Genomic DNA, 20886 nt, shown 5'->3' with positions numbered 1-20886 from the left:
TATCTTTTGACACTAAAATAGTTATCCTTGAGAATGCCTGCAGTGGCATTTAATACATACTTATACAATACATGTTTAATATGAAATACTGTGTGCATAAGAGACAGACAGCCCTTTGTCTCTGATGGTAAGGGCTGGAAGTCCCATTTCTATGGGTGTCTACAAAGGCCTGTTGCCTGCAACAGTGCTAGCTCCAGATTAACAGTCACAGCCTACACTTCGGAAGCATCATCTGGACTAAAGAAGATTTGATGTTAATTGTGCCCATGCAATTAGCATACATAGTTTTTTCTCACAATAACAATGGGAAAGACTGAACAGCCTCAGTGCTGTGGGAGATGGGGAAAATAATTTTAACTCTTCTACCCCTGTCATGGTAACAACAACAACAACACTGCCTCTTCACAGGTTCAATACGCATTTCAGTGGAAGCTCCTTTTGGTTGTAACACAGACAGCAGCTTTTGACAGGCAATTTTTATCTGCACTGTAGCAGAGAGAGAAAGAGTAATCTCCCCCATCCCCATAGTCTGAAGACGGCTACATACATTGCAGAAAGCACACATTATTGTAAACACACAATTAATGCTCCATCTAGTTTAGTCCTTTCACCTCATTTGGGGTGAAGATCAAGGAGCTGTTCCTATGTGACCAGAACTTTGTTTTATACCATCATGTGTCCACCCTGCCTTTGCTTTCCTATATACATCTGATGTGCAAAGCTGTAAATAGTACTGTTGTCCTGGACTGAATTGCTGCAATGTGCTATGGATGGGGGTTGTTGATGCATCCATTTTTGCCTAGCATAGCAGATCATATGATTGGGCTTTATGTTCTCTCTCTCTTTAACCAGATGAAACAAGTGTGATGTGTGTGTGTGTGTGTTTTTAAGAGGATGGCAACCCCTGCCTTTGCTTTCCTTTGCTTCGAAAACCTTCAGAAGAAATAGAAGCAAGACAAGTCCTGTGTTCCTCAATTCCCTTGTTTCCAACAGAATTCTTCTGTAGTTCAGAAGCCTACTCTCTCCCCAAAACTGACTGCAAGCCCCAAAACACCAAAGCAAGCATAGCAGTTGATATGTCTCCCTATTAAATACCATCCCCTCTCCCACACAGGGGGGAAAACTGACAAAGCTTCACATACTTGAGTGGTGCAGGAAGAATCGTCTGGTAGTTGTAGTGCTGCTGCTGTTGGCTCAGGATCTGCAGTTGCAAAAAAAGCTGTTGTTCTTGCAGCAAGCGAGCATAGTTGGAGTCCATCTGTGGTTCATTCTTCTCACCTTTCTGATCAGGTGGGATGTACTGATGGTACTTCAGTTTCTTCACTCTGGGCTTTGGCTCTTTGCTTTTCTTGCTCCGAGGTTTGTCACTTGGGTTCTTGGGGTGGGGTTGCTATTTATAGACAGACAACATAAACAATGAGTTGGAGCCAAAGGTTCCCTTCTGCTCAGGGAAGGGATATTTTACACCTTGCAATAGAAGGCCATGTAAGAACAGTGCAGCTAAACCCAAAGATGTCACTCTGAAAAAGTACACATAGTGATTTCCCTTTTGCTCATGGCTCTTTGTATCCAAAGAAGCCAAGAGCGCTTGCTTAGGTTTATATGAAAACCAGTACTTGTGATTTGTTTGTCTCCAAATAAAAATGAGGAGGAGGAGTGGAGCAGGAGCGATTTTAGCAGTGAGCACTAGGATGCTGGCTTGTCCATTCAGTGTTGAATTTAAACAACACTGAATGCAAGTCGGCTTAGCATGCACTCCCCAAGGTTCCTTTGCAATGGGATTTACAGTTGGCACTGTTTAAATTCAGCACTGAATACAAGTCCCACTGCTTTCCAGTGGGATCAAATATACCAGATGTCATATGATGTCAGGTTATTGATAAATGGGTAGACCCACCCATCTGTCAAATCCAGCTGGCAGGGGGTGGACCATATTATGTCTGAAGCAGTCCTAAATAAAATGACTAACCTTTCAAATTGTGTTGGTTACCTGTGAGGTAAGACACTACCCCCTCCACCCCAAAACCTCTCTATATACCAGTTAGGTCAGCAGTAAACCACCCTGTGATCATCAGATGGAGGGTGGTATATAAATTTAATAAACAAATAATAATAATTATTATACATTGATGGCAAATGACATTGGCTCCAGTCCAGCTTTAGTCTCTGGCAACCAATTACTATATGCTGTTTCCCCATACAAATCAAAAGATGCAAGCAGTCACTTCAATGAGGCCCAATGGAACATCAAAATGGTAACAGAGAGGTTATTCAGATGCACTTCTGCATCTGCAATGGCTATGTACAGATGGCTGCCAGTCTCCTCTTCTGGATAGTGCAACTATCTTTTAGCAAATAAAAGGCAATTCTATTCTGTGCTTGTATATTCTCTGTCAGGCAAATGTGATCTACCCAGCATGTTTAGGAATTAACTGCACCGACCACAAATTTGTTCATTTGTTTCTACCAAATATATCAAGAAGACAAACTGTACTGTTAATTCCAACCTAAGTTGTAACTTCATTAAAGGTTGTCTAATTCAGAGATCTGTACAGAGCAGGGGTGGGGAGCTTGTCCCCCTTTGGATGTTGCAGAACTGTAACTCCCGTCATAGGTAGCCATGTGCTAGCTAGGGCTGGTGGGAGTTGGAATTCAGCAGAATCCAGAGGTGACAGATTCTCCATCCTTAGCACAATAGATAAGCAAAAGGATAGGCAAAGGGATTTAGGGGTTCATAACAGTCATTGTGCAAGTTGTGCTTCTCTTCTTGCATTATTTGCTGTGATTCTCTTGTTGCATTGTTTCTATTTAGATACCAATGACAGATCCTGTAAGAGATTAAAGCTAGAAAAGGTTCAGAAACGGCAATGAAAATGAGGGTGGAGAAACTTCCCTATGAGGAAAGGTTCCAATATCTGGGACTTCTTAGTTGAAAGAAAAGGTGAGTAAGGGGTCATTATGATAGAGATGTATATTATGCATGATTTGGAGAAAATAGGTTTCCCTCTCTCAAATGGTGATGGCCATGAAAGTGGCTGGCTTTAAAAGAGAATTAGACACTTTCTTATGCTATATAGAGATGCATCACCTTGGCTGGTTTTCATGAGCCTCTGAAGGACACTTCAAATGTGTCAATTAGCAATTTGAATGTGCAGGCTGTCCTACTAGTCTGTAATAATTTGTAGCTTTGGAACAAATAATCATGAATGAATGAGAACAGAAAGCAAATGTAACAGTCAACTTTTTTTTTGTTGGGCTGCAGGCCATGTTTATAAACAAAAACGGCAGATGACAGTCCAGTATTACAGTTACAGGAACTTTATTAAGGAAATTCTTCACAACCACTGCAACAAACTGACTTGGCTACAATCAAGAATTAAAAAACAACTATAGCACAGATTCACTAATCAAAAACACTAGTCTCCTATTTATGCTAAGCATATCCAAAAAGTCCCCTCCCCAAGTCTTCCAAATTTGAAACCATATGTCCACATGTTTCATATGTCCACAGAGGCTCCTACACACATTTGAACTTACGTATCTGCCAACTGCATTTTGGAACTAGCACTTGGAGTGGAGAAAATGGGGACTCCCATTACACATGCAACACATTCCCTGCACCAAGTTCCATCTGCTCACAACCATGCAAAGTTCTGGCTTGTCCTCAATAACTGCCAGTGTATATTGGTAGCATCTTCCAGATACCCTTTGCAGGTTCAGTTCGCTTAAACCCATGCTAAGCAAACTCTCCAAACCCTAGCAAACTTAGATCTTTCCAGTCTGTGGCTTCCTAAATGCTAGGGGTGAGCAGTAAGTGTTGGTGGAAATGTGATGCAGAGGCAGCACTGGCTAGTATTTGTTAGGACACAAATATTGGCATATCTGACTATCCTACTCCCCAATAATTACCTGTCCAATCTTAGGGACAGTTGCCTCCCAAGGCAAAGATCTGTTGCATTACACAGCTTTAGGTGATATTTGATCTTTAAAATCTAACCACTGCAGGAAAAGCTGGGTTAGCTTATAGGTGACATCACCACTGGGTCTATTTGACTGAGGGAAATGCCTTATAAAACAATTTTATAGAAACTGGCAGAGTGTTGTCCTTGCCTGCAATCCTCTGAAGGCCACTAATCCAGCTGGCATAATAATAAACCTTGGAGATAGCAAAACTAAATCTGTATTGACACTGAAATGCAAGGCTTTCTACGTAGGTGTGTGTGTGTTTCAAGGAAGGCTGAACATCCCTTGCCAACATCCTACTTTCTCCCACATCATCTCAGAAAATGCAGTGTCGGGAACACAACACTTGCAAAAAAAAACCCACCACCATAAGTCCAACTACAAATAACTGTTCAGTGAATGTTGTAAATGTCATACATTTTTACATCACTTTTTTTCCTTCAGAAGTACCTTCTACTTTAATGTATAGAACTGGATTCTGGCAAAAACGTGGTCCTTATAATTAACATATCAGCCAAATAACAACTTGACTATGATTTGTGCTCTTCTGTGATGGCTTCAGTGGCACCTGTACTTATACAAAGAGTTATCTTTACTTATGCTGTTTCATTTTTCAAATGTCTGTCTTGCAAGATCCATAATACTAGTACAGGAATCTGGCAATTTTCCCCACCTCTCCTGTTCTTCTTTGTTAATAGAGTAAATAAGCCAAACAAATCAAGCACGACTGTTTTCTCATACCTTTATTAGTGTTGGCCCACTGCTGAGTTTTGTTGCCAACACGGTATTTGGGGTAAGAGAAGCAGCAGCTGCAGAGCGTGTAGTGTGCTGATCAGTGACAGGCGGCTTCAGAAATTCAGGTAGTGATGGTGTTAATGTGGGATACTGATAATAAAGAAAACAAAACAAAATGAGTAACTACTGCCCAAACATTTTTTCAATATTGGCATTGGCTTTTCTAAAATAATTTACATCACACATATTTCCCCAAAAGAACTAGAGCCACAAAATTCTCCAAAATTTCTCAAGAAGAGCAACCAAAGGAAAGTCTTACTCTAGATACATTTATGTCTCAAGAGTCGCCAGTAGAATTAAACATCCCCCCCACCTAAAAGGTTTCCTTTTGCTACTGAAAGTATCCAAATTTATCAGAAAAAGTCACTAGAAATAGCATGTGAGAAAGAGTAAATTCACGCTAAAGGTTGAGAACATTTTGTTGAGTGTGGCCAGGGTTTCCCTCCACACTCAGGGTCTGGTTCCTCCAATTTATCCCACTGCTGCCAAGTTTTCTCTAGGTCAAAGCACTAGACTGCTGAAAACAATGTTCCCAGCAGCAAGCATACTGGCTGCATGAATTACATTTTAATTTGGCAAAATTAAACAAAAAATTAAGCCTACAAAAGTGCATTTAACAAATATTTGGAAGGTTACTAATGACAATTTGTCATTTCTTCTTCTTGTGCATTCAGGCAGTGTCTGTCAATAGAAGTGGAGTCAAAATGAAATCATTGAAAAAAGGGGGGGAATCAGAAAGCTTGGGGAAACCCCTAGAACATTATTTGCAGAACTACAAATAATGATTATTTTGATGATGATCATGATGATGGAGTTGACTTCCCCACCCACCCAAAGAAACCCAGCCCTATAAGGATTGTGCAAGCTCATTAGTCACAGACATAGTATCAGTTGGAAAAAGGGAAAACATGAAAACAGGAGAAGAGAGGGGGATGGAATGGCCTGCTGGAGGAGGGAATGGCTGGCTGGCTGGCAGGCAGGCATTCTGAACAAAATTCCTGTTAGAGAGGCAAGGATATACAGATCTGATTTGCTAAGCCAAACCATGACTTAGTGCAAAGGAGAAAACATGTGTTCCCAGAGTGAAAACTGCAGCCACTGTGCTCTTGCCCTGGTCCTGATGGCCTTTGGTTACATAATAAAGATTTGGATTACTTAAAATGGGAATCATTGTCCTCTCTATTTTGGAACCATGTTTGCTTGTTTTTTTCTCTGGGAGAAGGACAAGTTTGTTAAAAAAAAACCAACAACAACAACTTTGCCGGACAATGCCGGACAGCATTCTGAATCAAGATAGCACATCAAGGCATCACTCTGGCATGATTTTGCTCTTTTTTGGCATAGGTTGGGTCCACTACTTTTGATACCTCTGAAAATTTCATCATACCATTTGGCAGGTCTTCACAAATTTTGGTGTGACAGTTCTAACCTGTGCCAATCTGGATAGCTTTGAAGGTTCTGCTGCCCAATTTGGCAGGATGGCATCAACCTGGACATATGTGGATGCCTCTGGAAATATCATCAACAGTCTTCATCTATGTTTGGATGCCAGGCACCATTTTGAATCAAGATGGTGGGCCAAACTAACCATAATTAAATATTAGCTCCCCAACATTTTATTATTATTATTCAGTGCCAGTTCAGGTTCTTCCCCAGGTCAGGTTGGAGTCCTGAGTTGGTGCGTGTGTGTGTGTGTGTGTGTGTGTGTGTGTGCGCGCGCGCGCGTGCAAAACCCCAAACCCACAAATTACACTATCCATTTAAAAATTACAATATATATTAATGTCTTCAAATTCCTGGACAGCACTGGGCATTTCGTGTGTCCGTGTGTGTGTGAGTAAAATGTGGAGAAAACAGTAAGGGAAAAATTTAGATCAAGGCTGTTTTGCTCAAATATTTAAAAGTAATTACACTGCTTAAATCATATACAAATGATAGAGGATATGAAATTCTTCATATTTCATGTAAAGATAAACTGGACACTATAAGGCAGATGTGTGCAAGAGTTTCCCAGTGCCTCCCCCTATAAGCTATTTTGCTGCTCAAAGTCAACCTCTGTCCCAAGCTGTCTATATCCCTATCTTTTCCCCAATGGGTAGAAGAGAGCTAAGCAGCCCCTCTCTGTAAAATTCCTCCATTTAAACTGCCATCCATCTGCAATTGCTTGTAATTAAAATCCAATCATTCATACACAGTTACATGAATCTATTGTGTAATATCTGGTCTGGTCTCAAGGGAGCATGGTAAAGATCAAATTTAGCAATTTTACACAAAAATTGTTAACCACAAGAGAAAACCTCTGTAAGAAAAACCTACCATTTCCAGCACTGAAATACTTTAAATTACAAGTGTTTCTCAATGGAACTAAATGAATAAAAGTGTTCTTAAATGTTACTTCAAAACTAGTTGGAAAGAGCAAGATAGCAAAGAACACCTTGTGTTGTGCAATCACTTTTTCATCCTGCTTTTAGTTTTTAAAAGAAAAAGAATCTAATTTATTTTTGTAGTAACGGTAACAAAAAGAAATTTATGTTCTTGGCTATCTATTTGATTGCACATATGAAGAAATGTTAAATATCCAGACCATGAAGAGAAAAGAAACAGCTACGACACCACAGACAGAGATTTCCAGCAAATCTGAGTAATAATAATAACAAGGGAGATTTTTCAGCCCAAGTACAACTGTAAAAAGGAGAAGAGAATTCATTTCCAGTCAAAATGATCTTCCACGTCACATTTTAAAGACACTGCATCTAAAAATAAATATGCTATGGCCATTTTATGTGATGTGTGGATAGTTAACAGATACTTATTTAACAGGTTTCCCGGCCACAGTGCTGTGTGTATTTATTCTAGATGAATCAAAAAGGCCCAGCACTTTCATCTATAGACATCAAGATATCACAGGGTCAACCTTTTTGAGCTCCCCTGCTGTACTCTCCAAAAAGATCCTACCACCACCACATACAATAACCAAGCTGGGGGGTTGGGGGTGGAGTCTTTTATTAAAGCCAACAGAAGGCTTCTTCCAAGCCAATTTGCAGCAGGGGGAATTTTCAAGGGGGTGGTCACGGCTGAAGAGGAGAGAGTTAACATTCCCTCCCCACTGCAATCCCTTCATTGCCATTAAGCTTGGGAGGAAAAAGAAAGTATGCAAAGGAAGCCACTATATGTAAGTTTTATGGAAAATATACGGATTCCGGAGTTTTTCTTGGCACAGAAATCCCTGACTATTATGCATGTTGGAGCTCATAATGAAGAACGACAGGGAAGACTTTCTACCGCTTTTCAGAGCAGAGTTTGATATCTACCTGCTGAGCATATGCATCTAACAAAAATGGACAGACTTGCTTGAAGTAATGAACATTTTCTACCCACCAAAACTTCAGGGTTTTCATAAAATACAACAGACATTTATCAAATAGAGAAAGAATATATTAAGAATGCTTGGTTAACAGCAAAATATGACAATAACTAAGGTTATGGCATGGAATCAAGACACTTTACCTGATTAGTAGTGGGGGTTGGCAAGACTGGAGATGGTGCCTCTCTTGTTTTGGACTCACCAGGGGATGCTGCCGAGCCCTGGGATTCCTGACTAGCAGGCTGATCTGGAGATAAAGCATCACTGCTGTCTTCATCAAAGGATTCATCCAATCCTTGAGGATAGTTCTCCTGACCAACCGCTAAAATGAAAGGGGTGGTGGGGGTGAGAAATCACCTTTTAATTTGCTTGTTATTTTTGACATGTATCCAGCACTCATTCGATGAAGACCTGTGGACATTTCACAAGTAACAGACCTTCTTGTATGAAGGTCTTCTTTGTATGAGTTTGGGCCAAACTAAACAAAGCAGCGTTGGACACTTGTTTTCATCATATGTCTATTCCAGTTCCTCATAAAACAGGTTCGAGATTTAAATAGTACAAGGGAGCATGGCAGAGAGGTGCTAAACTTTCCTTGGTTCCATGTTTTAATGAAGATACTCTGTATTCTCCAAGCAATCTTCTCCATTTCTGACTCAGTTTTGAGGTTAAGAAGGTAAAAAAAAGTGCCCGGAGCAACAAACTGTGTAGAAGCAAGGTATGGGGGCATTTGGCACCCCTCTTCCAGGCCTTTGTACTTTCTCCACTTCAGTGATATTGCGCACTAGAGCATTTTATTCAATTTAAGATTGAATGTTATTATTGTTGGCCACACTAGGAGCTGCTTGATTGTTATTGTACACCATGCTCCTTTTACTTGAAAAAAAATGGCATGCATGAGTTTTAAATACATACATTTGGTTTTTACAGATATTTCCTCCTACCTCACCAAATACAGTATTTTCCTATCAGAATCAGTCTGTGACAACTCTACAGCAACCTTTGTTTAGTCAGACAGCAAATACCACTGTTCACTCAGGGAACCAGGTGCCCTTGGTGCAAAATGGACCCAGTGCTCCTCAGAAGGTATATTCATTTTATGTATTCAGTTACTAACTTATTTAAATCATTTATTATCTTGCCATTAAGCCAAAAAGAAGTTCCTGAAACAGCTTACAAAGATCAGGAATGTCAGTCCCTGCCTTGAGGCTTACAATCTAAAAGATGCAAAACAAAAGGAAAAGAGATTGGGAGGGAATAGCAGGGAAGCAAACTCAGACACTGCTTCTTAGTTACAAAGGACGTAAAATAACCAGTCAGAATGAAAAAAGTTCAAGGACAGCAGGAGCTGGAGGTTTCTGGTCTCTCGATATAGCAGCTGCCTTTGACGCAGCTTAATGTAATAGCTTATACTTTGTTCCACTACCCTAGAATATCTATGCTCTAGGAGAAACAAAAAAAATTCCTTCCAGTAGCACCTTAAAGATCAACTAAGTCAGTTCTTGGTATGAGCCTTCGTGTGCATGCACACTTCTTCAGATACACTGAAACAGAAGTTTCCAGACCCTTCTATATAGTGAGAAGGTGGGGAGGGGTATTACTCAGAAGGGTGGTGGGAATGGGTGGTTGGCAGATAGCTGTGATGAGCCTGTTGACGACTCTTAACGACTGCAATAGGTCTTACAGGGAAAAGCAAGGGGTGAAAAGGTGAAAAATGGCTTTGTCATGTATAATGAGATAAGAATCCAAGGTCTTTGTTCAGGCCAGGTTTCTCCATGGTTTTAAGTTTGGTGATAAGTTGTAATTCAGCAGCTTCTCTTTCATGTCTATTTCTGAAATTTCTTTGTAGTAAAACAGCTACTTTGAGATCTTGTATAGAATGTCCTGGGAGATTGAAGTGTTCTCCTACTGGTTTCTCTGTCTTGTGATTCCTGATGTCCGATTTATGTCCGTTTATTCTTTGGCGTAAGGTCTGGCCTGTTTGTCCAATATAGAGAGCTGATGACACATACAGCTCCCAAGTTAATACAGTACAACGCATCATCAGAGATCTACAACCTCTCCTGGACAATGACAGTTCTCTTTCTCAAGCTCTGGGAGGAAGACCTTTCATTGCCTACAGACAGCCACCCAGTCTTAAACAACTCCTAACCCACAATAATACTACAACCAGACCTAACACGGACACTGGCACCAGAGCCTGCAATAAACCCAGATGCCATCTTTGCTGCCACATACACCCGAACAACACCATTACTGGCCCCAACAACATCACACATACCATCTCGGGACTATTTAATTGCTCATCGTCTAACATTGTGTATGCCATCAAATGCCAAGTGTCCTTCAGCTCTCTATATGAATTTTTTTTTATATAAATAAATATGTGAGTCATAACACAGGTATTTATACTCACAGAAATAAATTATGAAAGCCATAGCTATTAATGATAAATTAACATGTGCTAAAGGGACGCAGATGGCGCTGTGGGTTAAAGCCTCAGCGCCTAGGACTTGCCGATCGAAAGGTCGCGGTTTGAATCCCTGCGGCGGGGTGCGCTCCCGCTGCTTGGTCCCAGCGCCTGCCAACCTAGCAGTTCGAAAGCACCTCCGGGTGCAAGTAGATAAATAGGGACCGCTTACCAGCGGGAAGGTAAACGGCGTTTCCGTGTGCGGCTCTGGCTCGCCAGAGCAGCGATGTCACGCTGGCCACGTGACCCGGAAGTGTCTCCGGACAGCGCTGGCCCCTGGCCTCTTGAGTGAGATGGGCGCACAACCCCAGAGTCTGTCAAGACTGGCCCGTACGGGCAGGGGTACCTTTACCTTTACCTTTAACATGTGCTAAGATGGGAAATATGCAGGAGAAATGATTTTGAGGGAGGCATTTGTAGAATTTGTACTGTTAAAATGGAAAGGGTCAAACCATCGCAAGAGGTGTTAAAATTTTGAGAGGTTGGATAGTTAGAATGGAATGGAATGGGGGTGGGGCACACATTTTTATTTTAAATTGATTATTATTATTTAAAATAAATAAATTATGATTAAAAATGCATTTTGAGGGAAACCATCTGGCTCTTCTAAAACAAAAGACAAGTGCACCTTTTTAAATGCATATTTTCAAAACCTCATAACTTGGAAGGTCCTTTAAGGCTCAGGTTTTCACCTCTCATTCTTTTCTGCATCAATAGACCCATGTCCACCGCCAAGGGCCTTCTGGCGGTTCCCTCACTGCAAGAAGTGAGGTTACAGGGAACCAGACAGAGGGCCTTCTCGGTAGTGGCGCCTGCCCTGTGGAACATCCTCCCATCAGATGTCGAGGAAAAAAGCAACTATCTTACTTTTAAAAGACATCTGAAGGCAGCCCTGTTTAGGGAAGTTTTTAATGTTTAATGCTGTACTGTGTTTTTAATATTTGGTTGGGAGCTGCCCAGAGTGGCTGGGGAAACCCAGCCAGGTGGGCGGGGTATAAATAATAAATGATGGTGATTATGATGTCATAGCTTCCCTACTTGCCTATAATTGCTTCTTTGACACTGGAGTCTACAGGAAGGATGTTTTTTTCTACAAGTTCCATAGGACCAGGCCTCTGAGCAATCTTTTCATTCAGATCATCTGCCAATCGTGCTCTTTTCAGTTTCATCTGAGTTGCTTGTAGAGAGGGTTCCGCAAAGGTCTCTGGAAGAAAGGGGACACATTTTTAAAAGAACTAGACAATTTCCAACTCCTTTTTATGAACATTGGTTTTGATTTTAATTTTACAATGATATTTTCAACATCTAGATCACATTATTCATGCATTTCTAGAGAGCATTTGCTGACCATTTTAAATGGCTATCACAGTTCACCACAAGCTATGCATTTCTGGCACTGTACAATCTTTGCAGCTACATTTGTGTTTGAAGCAGAAATCAAAGTATATATTTCTGAAAGAAGCAGATAAATATTCTTTATTAAGAGGTCTAGAAACACCACTTCACAGTTAATGTCCCTAATATCCACTTTACCTTAAATCAAAGAATGCTAAATATATAAATCGAGTAAATTAGATTTTATCAACACATATTTATAATTAGTTTTTCAAGGGAGATTCATTGGCTTTGTCTAAAGGTTTGGAATATATTCAAGTTCTGAAGCCAAATTGAGCGTTTTAAAATGTTCAGCCAGAAAATATGACATCAGGGTCCTCACCTTCAAGAATGTGCATTCTGACCAACTCTGATCTATCAGGTCTACTGCGTATCTTGTGCTTCAGAAAATTTTCAGTCTGAAGGAAAAAATGCATGAACATTAAATATACCACATTTACTGGCAATTCACCCAAAACAGTTCACTTTAAGGAAACATTTTTGGGAAATGGCTTTCAGAGTACATGTCTTTATTGCAGTCCTGAACAGCTGTCATTGAAGGAAATTATTAAAATTCTTTGGTCACAGAAAAAAAGTAACCATCTGAGAATGTTTTGCAAGATGTTGCCTTACATTGTAAGAGTATGTTTTATGTCTATTATTAAATCATTTAGAGAATACTACAGAACATCAGGTTCTTGGCAATTCACACAATAAGGGATAAAATGCAGAGTTCTCCCCTTCACATTTTATAATCCAAGATCCAACTCATACAAATTTACTCTTTGTAGATGACGTATTTCAAACCTATTCCTCTACATAGTGACGCTAGTGAACAAAATGTGGTATAAATCTAATTTAGGATTCCTAGCAAGTCAGCAGTTACAACCACCAGACTTTATGGTGTTTTTGAACTGTTTGATTTTTTAAAATACAATAATGACTTCCCAATAGTGCAGTTTGCCCATTTTTAAGGCCAGTTCTATTGAGCAGATTAAATGTGAATACGCAAAACACTTACCACAGGAAATACAAGTCAGCATTTCCCCCTGAATGTCATTAAGCAGCACTGAGTTTAAGCTGTTCTAAGATTGAGTCCTATATTGCATTACAATGAAACACACTGGCACCTATCATGGTAAACCATAAACCATGGCTTACTGTGAATGAGCAGTGTACTAATGCTCATTTTGTTGGGCCAGGAGTAACAAATCATGAGCCTTGGCTTAGAGTGACATGCAAATAAGTGCTCTGGGTTTGCTTCTACCAGACAAACCACAATTCGTAAGCCAAGAACAACCCTTGGCTTTACATCATTGTGGTTTGTTTGGGCAGAAAATGAATCTCAGCTGGGATTATCTACTGTAAATCTATATTCAGTGGAAGATGAGGGTAACTGGGGAAAGGGCTGAAGGATATTATAAGTAATCATACTGTTGCCTGTTTTTGGCTTGTTTGTATTAGTTACTGTAGGACTTTAAATTTCATTAAAAATGACCCCAAAATTTAGTTCCAGAGATTATAATCTAGTTTTGTTTCATCTTGTTTCACATATCTTGCATATCTCACCCTTTCCAAACGCAAATATATGTGAAGAATGAAGCAACACGTTTAAACTTGATTCCTTACCCTGGCTCTTTCCAAGCTCTTTATCTGCTCATGGAATGCAGCTGGGCTCTTCAAAGCTACAATGGAGAAGTAAAAGACTGACATGAAACTATCAGAACATACTGGTAAAGACAGATACTTTATACTCCTTGATATTTGTTTCTACTAACTAACATTGAATGTACTCTATCCACAGTATATGGCCTCCTCTTTGTTGCCCTCCCCCATCTGTCATAATGAAGGGCCTTTCGTTAGTAATAAGAAAACCTACATCAACCAATAAATTCAATGAACATCATTAATATTGACTGGGTTCTAAAGGACCATGAGCAGAAAAATGAGATGCTTGGATTAATTTCCCTCTATATACCAGTAAGTATTAGAGCATGAGGTGACAATTGTGTAGAAATGGCAAACAGAAACCAAATATATGTGTATGGAGAATAATAGGTTGGTTCAGGTGTCTGCCTTACATCAACAAAAATAATGTTCATGCACTCTCATTATTCTCCCCTTTCCCTTGCATTACTCTTTCCCCATCCCTGCCAAAAGGGACTCACAGTTAGCACTTATTAGCTGACTGGCAACTTCACTTTCGCCAGGGATTGGTTGTACTCAGGAGTTCACAAACAGCATAATTTGGCCTGCTTCCTCCACATGCATATGAAGTTGAGCAGCCACCACCTTCTCAAGCATCTTGTTGAATGCGGAATCTTTGTAACTGGGTGGTACTTAGAATCATAGAATCATAGAGTTGGAAGAGACCACAAGGGCCATCGAGTCCAACCCCCTGCCAAGCAGGAAACACCATCAGAGCACTCCTGACATATGGTTGTCAAGCCTCTGCTTAAAGACCTCCAAAGAAGGAGACTCCACCACACTCCTTGGCAGCAAATTCCACTGTCGAACAGCTCTTACTGTCAGGAAGTTCTTCCTAATGTTTAGATGGAATCTTCTTTCTTGTAGTTTGGATCCATTGCTCCGTGTCCGCTTCTCTGGAGCAGCAGAAAACAACCTTTCTCCCTCCTCTATGTGACATCCTTTTATATATTTGAACATGGCTATCATATCAACCCTTAACCTCCTCTTCTCCAGGCTAAACATGCCCAGCTCCCTTAGCCGTTCCTCATAAGGCATCGTTTCCAGGCCTTTGACCATTTTGGTTCCCCTCCTCTGGACACGTTCCAGTTTGTCAGTGTCCTTCTTGAACTGTGGTGCCCAGAACTGGACACAGTACTCCAGGTGAGGTCTAACCAGAGCAGAATACAGTGGCACTATTACTTCCCTTGATCTAGATGCTATACTCCTATTGATGCAGCCCAGAATTGCAGTGGCTTGATGCACTTGATGCAAACCTCTAGAATCCAGGGAGATCTCTTGAGGAGAGGGTGCACTACTGCCACCTCAAATGCAGAAGGCATTACCTACTCCTGCAATGAAGAATTAAATACCCTCTGGGCTTGCTCATTCAATACCCCAGTTGGAGAAGGGTTAAACCTGCATGTGACAGACATCTTCAAGTATCCTCAAGCATCTTGTTTTGCATCATCAGGCCCTGATATCTGAAACTGATACCAAACATCCAGGCTTGAGGGGGATCTAAACACCTCCTCCAGAGCTGTATCATCAATGGCATCAAATAACTTTGCTCTAAAATGCCTTGCAAACTTGTCATAGTAGGCTTCTGAGGGTTCCAAGCCATTTCCACAGGGCAAGATCTTAACTCATTCATCACAGAAAACTCTGCTGGATGAATACTGGAGGATGCAATGGGGGCAGAAGTAAGCTTTCTTTGCTGATATCACCAACACCACATGGTGGGCTAGATTACATGCCTTTATCATCAGTTGTCTTGGTTATGAGACTTATGTCACTTGCACTCAAAGTGTCATCCACCCAGCCTACGCTGATATTGTACCAAGTACCATGGGGACAAACTGAGTGAAATCTGTCTCACCTACGACAGACACTTACATCATGGTACTGCATGCCAAGTCAGCTCCTTCACCCAAAATCAAATTGTAAATAAGGAATGGCAATGACCAACCTGGCATACAGCAACAGCACTACCAGCCTGGAGGACAGGTTGGTAGAACAGAAAAGGTCACAGACCACAATTAACTGCTTGCTATTATCTTCTCTTCATCCACCTGTGCTGCATCCCACTTTGCCACTGAATATCCGGATTGGGGCATCTCTTTCCCCCCGCCTCACCCACCTCTTCCTCCACCCAAACACATAAGCTATCCAATTCACAAACACACAAATGAAGGAAAAGTTTAGAAGAAGACATAAATAGGAACAAACTCCATGGAAAGCAAGCACTCTCAAAATTTGTCACAAGATAGCAAAGCTAAAATAAAACAATTAGCAGCAAACAAAGTGCATATGATGTTTCTAAAAATGCACACAAAAAGCCCATTTCCTACACACCCTAAGAGGAGAGGCTTATATCTTTAAGGTTTATTGAAAGTGCAGTGGAAACAGACCAAAGCAGTCTACTAAAAAGTGCAACCCAGACTCTTGCCTTGGGCCACCTCTTCCCAAACCGCCACTTAGCAACCTTACAAAACCAGCCCCTCGTTTTAGCCTCTCACACCAAAAATCCACCCAGCTCCACATGATTAGGTTTTCCATCGTAACTTCCACACGTGTTACGCAGCTTTCTCATGTGGAAGGTATCTTTGGGTTCTGACCAACTGAATCATGTTTTAGAAACAGTCTATATTCTCCAAGCAATAAAGGTTTTTTAGTTGCTTCTGAAGCAGTAATTCTAAATTGACATACAGACATCCTAATATTAGCTACTACAGAGATACGTGACAATAAATCATTTTATTATTCATTGAATTTCTAATTAATCCATAATACTTCAATGAAGTATAGTATTGGTTTTAAACAAAAATCTGTATTTTTCCCAGTTTTTTTCTAAACTTAAAAATGGTAGACAAATTCCACAAAGGTGAAATATTTGTGTGTGTGTGTGTGTGTGTGTGTGTGTGTGTGTGTGTCTGAGAAAGAAAAAGACAGTGAAAGCACATAATTTTGATTGTCCCTTTGTTTTCTGGGGGGGCATAAATGTTATTGGTTATTTCCTTTTGTCTTCAGCAAGAAGTCTGAGAATTCAGTGCTGCACAAGCTGCAAAAAATAAAATTAGTCTTACGTGGCATGATTCCCTGATCCACCAGCTGTTCTCTTGTCCGCCTTTGCTGTAGCCTTAGCTGAAGTACTGGCAACAGAAAAAAGGGAATAATTATTTGACAATCAGGAACGCAGTTTTACGAGTAGCTAAGTACAATGGGTGCAATCCAGAGAAAGTTAGAGGAATACATAATTCTCACTAAATTAATCGGACTTAAACCCTACAGCTTAATGTTTCATTATGACCCCTTGTTTTCCGTAGGATTTAGGTGCATCAACACAGACAGAATATGCTCCTTTCCACAGTGGAGTGGCACAGGCATTTTAACTTGAACTCATGCATTATTATATTGCATTGTGTTTTGATGGTAGTGGAATATTGCCAAGACACTAGGCAAATTACCGGTATCTGCAGAAGATTTCTCTTTGTAAATGTCCATATCTACAATCAATTCCCTAGGAGCTGGTGCTGTTAGTACAGGGAAGTCCCCAGATCAAATCTCACCCAACATACTATCTTTTAGCCCCGCATCTACAATACAGGGATTATAACACTAGTCTGTCAGGACTGTTGAAAGGATTACTAAAATGAAGTGTAAGGAGTGATTTTAACACTTAATACAAATTGGGCTGGGATCAGACTTTACCTCAGTCCACCACAATCATCTCACTCCCTATCCTACTCTTTTCCAGTGTCCTCAGTCATCCATACAGTAACATTTAATTAGAACCTACTAGCATGAAGTCCTATGTGAATAATCCCAAAGAATAGTTCTACCCCAGATCAAATCCAGGAATCATCCATGTGCAGGATTGTGCAGACTGGTTTTTACACACAGTGGCCCTACTCAAATGCTATGCTCCTGCATGAATGCCCATAAGCAGGGAAGGCTGACTGGGTAGGCAAAAAAAATGTATTTTCACATTCTACCATGCATATGCACTGGCTCAGGAAAAGGTATTATTCAATCCAACCCACTATATATTTGTTATTAAAGAATTATCACTGGAAGTTTGACATGTTCTCTTGTGTGCTCAGGGAATCATGCAGAGGTTAAAGATCTATTGTAAGGTTTCTGGTTATCCATTTTTAATGGGGGTATTTTTACATCTGCTTTTGGTCCAAACTGAACGACTGACTCTCCACCTACTTATTCAATTCTTATGTTTCTGAGTTGGCATAACTCATTACAGGCTTCCTCAGTTATCACAACTCCACAGTTGTGTGTATGTCACATATAAAATGCCATGTGTGTGGCAAAAGGCCAATAGGTTTCTCTCACACAGTTTTAAGAAAAAGACTGTTTCTCTGTTTTGAAAATTAGGTCACACCTTCAGGGCCACTGCAACCTTGCTTGCTTTTTAAATTTCCACTCAGCAATCAAATGACACTACCAACACATTTACAGGCTGGTTTAAATCAGTAACTTAGCCATAGTGGACCTGATCCTGTAAATCAGCCTTCCCCAACAAGGTGCCTTCCAGATGTTGTTGGACTACAACACCCCATCATCCTAGGACCTAGGCCAGGGCTCAGAAACCTTTTTCAGCTGTGGGCCGGTCCACCATCCCTCAGACCATGTGGTGGGCCACACTATATTTTTTTTGGGGGGGGGGGGAATGAACAAATTCCTATGCCCCACAAATAACCCAGAGATGCATTTTAAATAAAAGCACATATTCTACTCATGTAAAAACACCAGGCAGGCTCCACAAATAACCCAGAGATGCATTTTAATTAAAAGGACTCATTCTACTCATATAAAAACACGCTGATTCCTGGACCGTCCGCAGGCCAGATTGAGAGGGCGATTGGGCCGCATCCGGCTCCCGGGCCTTAGGTTGCCTACCCCTGACCTAGACCAATGTCCACACTGCCTGTGGCTGATGGGACCTGTAGTCCAAAACATCTGCCAGATACCACATTGTGGGAGGCAGTTACAAACTTTTAGACTGCAAGGATATCAATAGGTCTTAGTTCCTAGTCCAAGAATGGCAAGCCAAAAATAAATTGGTTCCGTAGATCTTGGTGTGTGTTTTTTAAAGTTAGTTGTCAAAACAAAAAGATTACATCTTAATACTTCTCCTTGAGACTTGATATGAGATAAGAAAAGGGAATCTAAGCAAACAATTAATTTAAGCATCTATACATCCTCTCTTCAAATAAAGTCTTTTTGAAAAGGGATTTAAGGTAGGAAATATATATAATAAACTACATTGCATTCTCCTGTTTTTTCTTGATAGCTTATGAATGTATAGGATGTGAAGTTTCCATTCTACTTTTTTTTTAAATGGAAACAAAAGAAAAGTAGTTGCCAGATGGTCAAAAGAAACTCAATACTGTAATTTTAGGACACTGTTTGTTTTTGAATGACAAACACTTTCAATGTGCAAAGTGTTTTCCCCAAAAAAAACATTATTTTCAGTATGATATCAATATATAAATACCGTATTTTTTGCACCATAACACTCACTTTTTTCCTCCTAAAAAGTAAGGGGAAATGTCTGTGCGTGTTATGGAGGGAATGACTACAGGTGGCATGCCTATGGATTTTCCTCCTCTAGAAACTACATGTGTGTTATGGTCGGGTGCGTGTTATAGAGCAAAAAATACGGTAAGTTACTAGTCTAAAACAGGAATTTTGTTGGTCCATATTTATTTCATAAAATTTATATATCGCTTGATTATTTTTTTAAAAAATCCTTAAAGAGGTTTACAAAGAGAATAAAAAAATAAAATTATTGTTTAAAGATAATTGAAACAACTATTTAAAACATTCAAAAAATAGGCAATAAGCTAAACAATATATCACCATTCTAGATAACTGTGTAGGCTTGTCTAAACAAAAATGTTTCAGCAGGCACCAAAAATAAGTGTGTGTATAACAAACCTAGAAAACAATGCCATTCTATTATTCTAGAAAGGACCCCTCTCCTCCAAAAAGCGCCACATTCACATACAATGCTAAGTGAAACTATGGATTAGTCAAATGTGTGAGCTACCAGGAAGAGACTGCAGCTGTTTTGCTCCTCCCAAATCTTTCTAGCTAAATCCAGCACAGCAGCTAAATCAAGGTTTGGCTTAGCATGTTGCCCCAACTCTGGATTGTGGTTAAGTCCTCTCCTCCTTATGGCTCCCCTTCATCAACCACACACCACAACAGGACAATTACCTATTCCCCCCTCAACAGCATACAAATCAATATGGCTAACCTGACCCAACAACTTACCCCCACCCCACAAACAAACAAGCCACGATGCAATCAACTGATACACTGACTTGTGGTTTACACACCATTTGTTCAATAACCTGTGATTCAATTTTGGCTTAGAGTGGTGCGCAACTAGGCCATATTCTTCAGTGCAATGTTCCATGTAATGCACCGCACACTGCCTCAACACTGTCTCTACTAACCAAAATAAAGGAACTTGTTTGCATGCCCCTATTTGTAATTCTGATCCTAATAAATCTAGAGCACTAGGATTATAAATTGCGCAGCACACTCAGAATAGAGAACTTAGAAAAAAGCAACTCTAATTCTCCATGACTGGAAAGAGCACATAGAGAGTTAATTATTTCTAGTTCATGACTTTTGCCTTGTGTAATCAGACATCTGCACCAACAAAATATGGGTCGCTATCTATTCTCTCACCCCTTCCATCTTTTCAGTATCTATAGCAAGGCTATTAGATGAGATCACAGAGCCTGGCGTGTTCTGGTCTGTGGGGTCACAAAGAGTTGGACACAACTAAACAACTAAACAACAACAACCAGTATCTGAGGGTAAAAGTTTGCTGCCACATTCAGTTATACATAAGTATGGTCAAATTTGTTGAAATTTATTTATTTATTTATTTATTTATTTATTTATTTATTTATTTATTTTCTGACTTAAGTCATGGGTATAATCTTTTCTTATCTGCAGCAAACATTGGCCTAATAAGATGCAGGTTGACCACTCCACGCAGCTGTAACACTGAAGTGTAAATGTGCAGCCTTTCTTTTCAGTCATAACTGCAGGGAATCTGTGAGGTCTGGACAGAAGAGTAAAATTAGCCTTTGATCAGTTTGTGAAGAATACTTCAGATACCATCTCAGAACATTCTAAATTAGAGTGTTCAGTTCTTTCACTGGTATGAACATTAAGTCACTGAGAGAAGAGAGAGAGA

At 40.2% G+C, this 20886-nt stretch overlaps 1 protein-coding gene across 7 annotated transcripts in view; it reads right to left on the bottom strand.

Annotated features, from left to right (window-relative positions):
• MRTFB (myocardin related transcription factor B) overlaps positions 1-20886 on the bottom strand; it is a 96656-nt gene that overhangs the window by 11434 nt on the left and 64336 nt on the right. For all 7 annotated transcript variants that reach the window (XM_083711321.1, XM_083711325.1, XM_083711320.1 and 4 more), the window contains 7 exons: positions 16739-16804; positions 13596-13651; positions 12310-12385; positions 11635-11796; positions 8266-8444; positions 4705-4848; positions 1143-1390 (listed from right to left, as the gene is read on the bottom strand). In XM_083711321.1, the coding sequence (XP_083567447.1) occupies positions 1143-1390; positions 4705-4848; positions 8266-8444; positions 11635-11796; positions 12310-12385; positions 13596-13651; positions 16739-16804 (931 nt within the window). The remainder of the gene's footprint in view (positions 1-1142; positions 1391-4704; positions 4849-8265; positions 8445-11634; positions 11797-12309; positions 12386-13595; positions 13652-16738; positions 16805-20886) is intronic.

Source organism: Podarcis gaigeae (assembly GCF_964106915.1).
Source record: "Podarcis gaigeae genome assembly, chromosome: 14".
Lineage (NCBI taxonomy): Eukaryota > Metazoa > Chordata > Lepidosauria > Squamata > Lacertidae > Podarcis > Podarcis gaigeae.
This window is presented reverse-complemented; position numbering and strand designations above follow the sequence as displayed.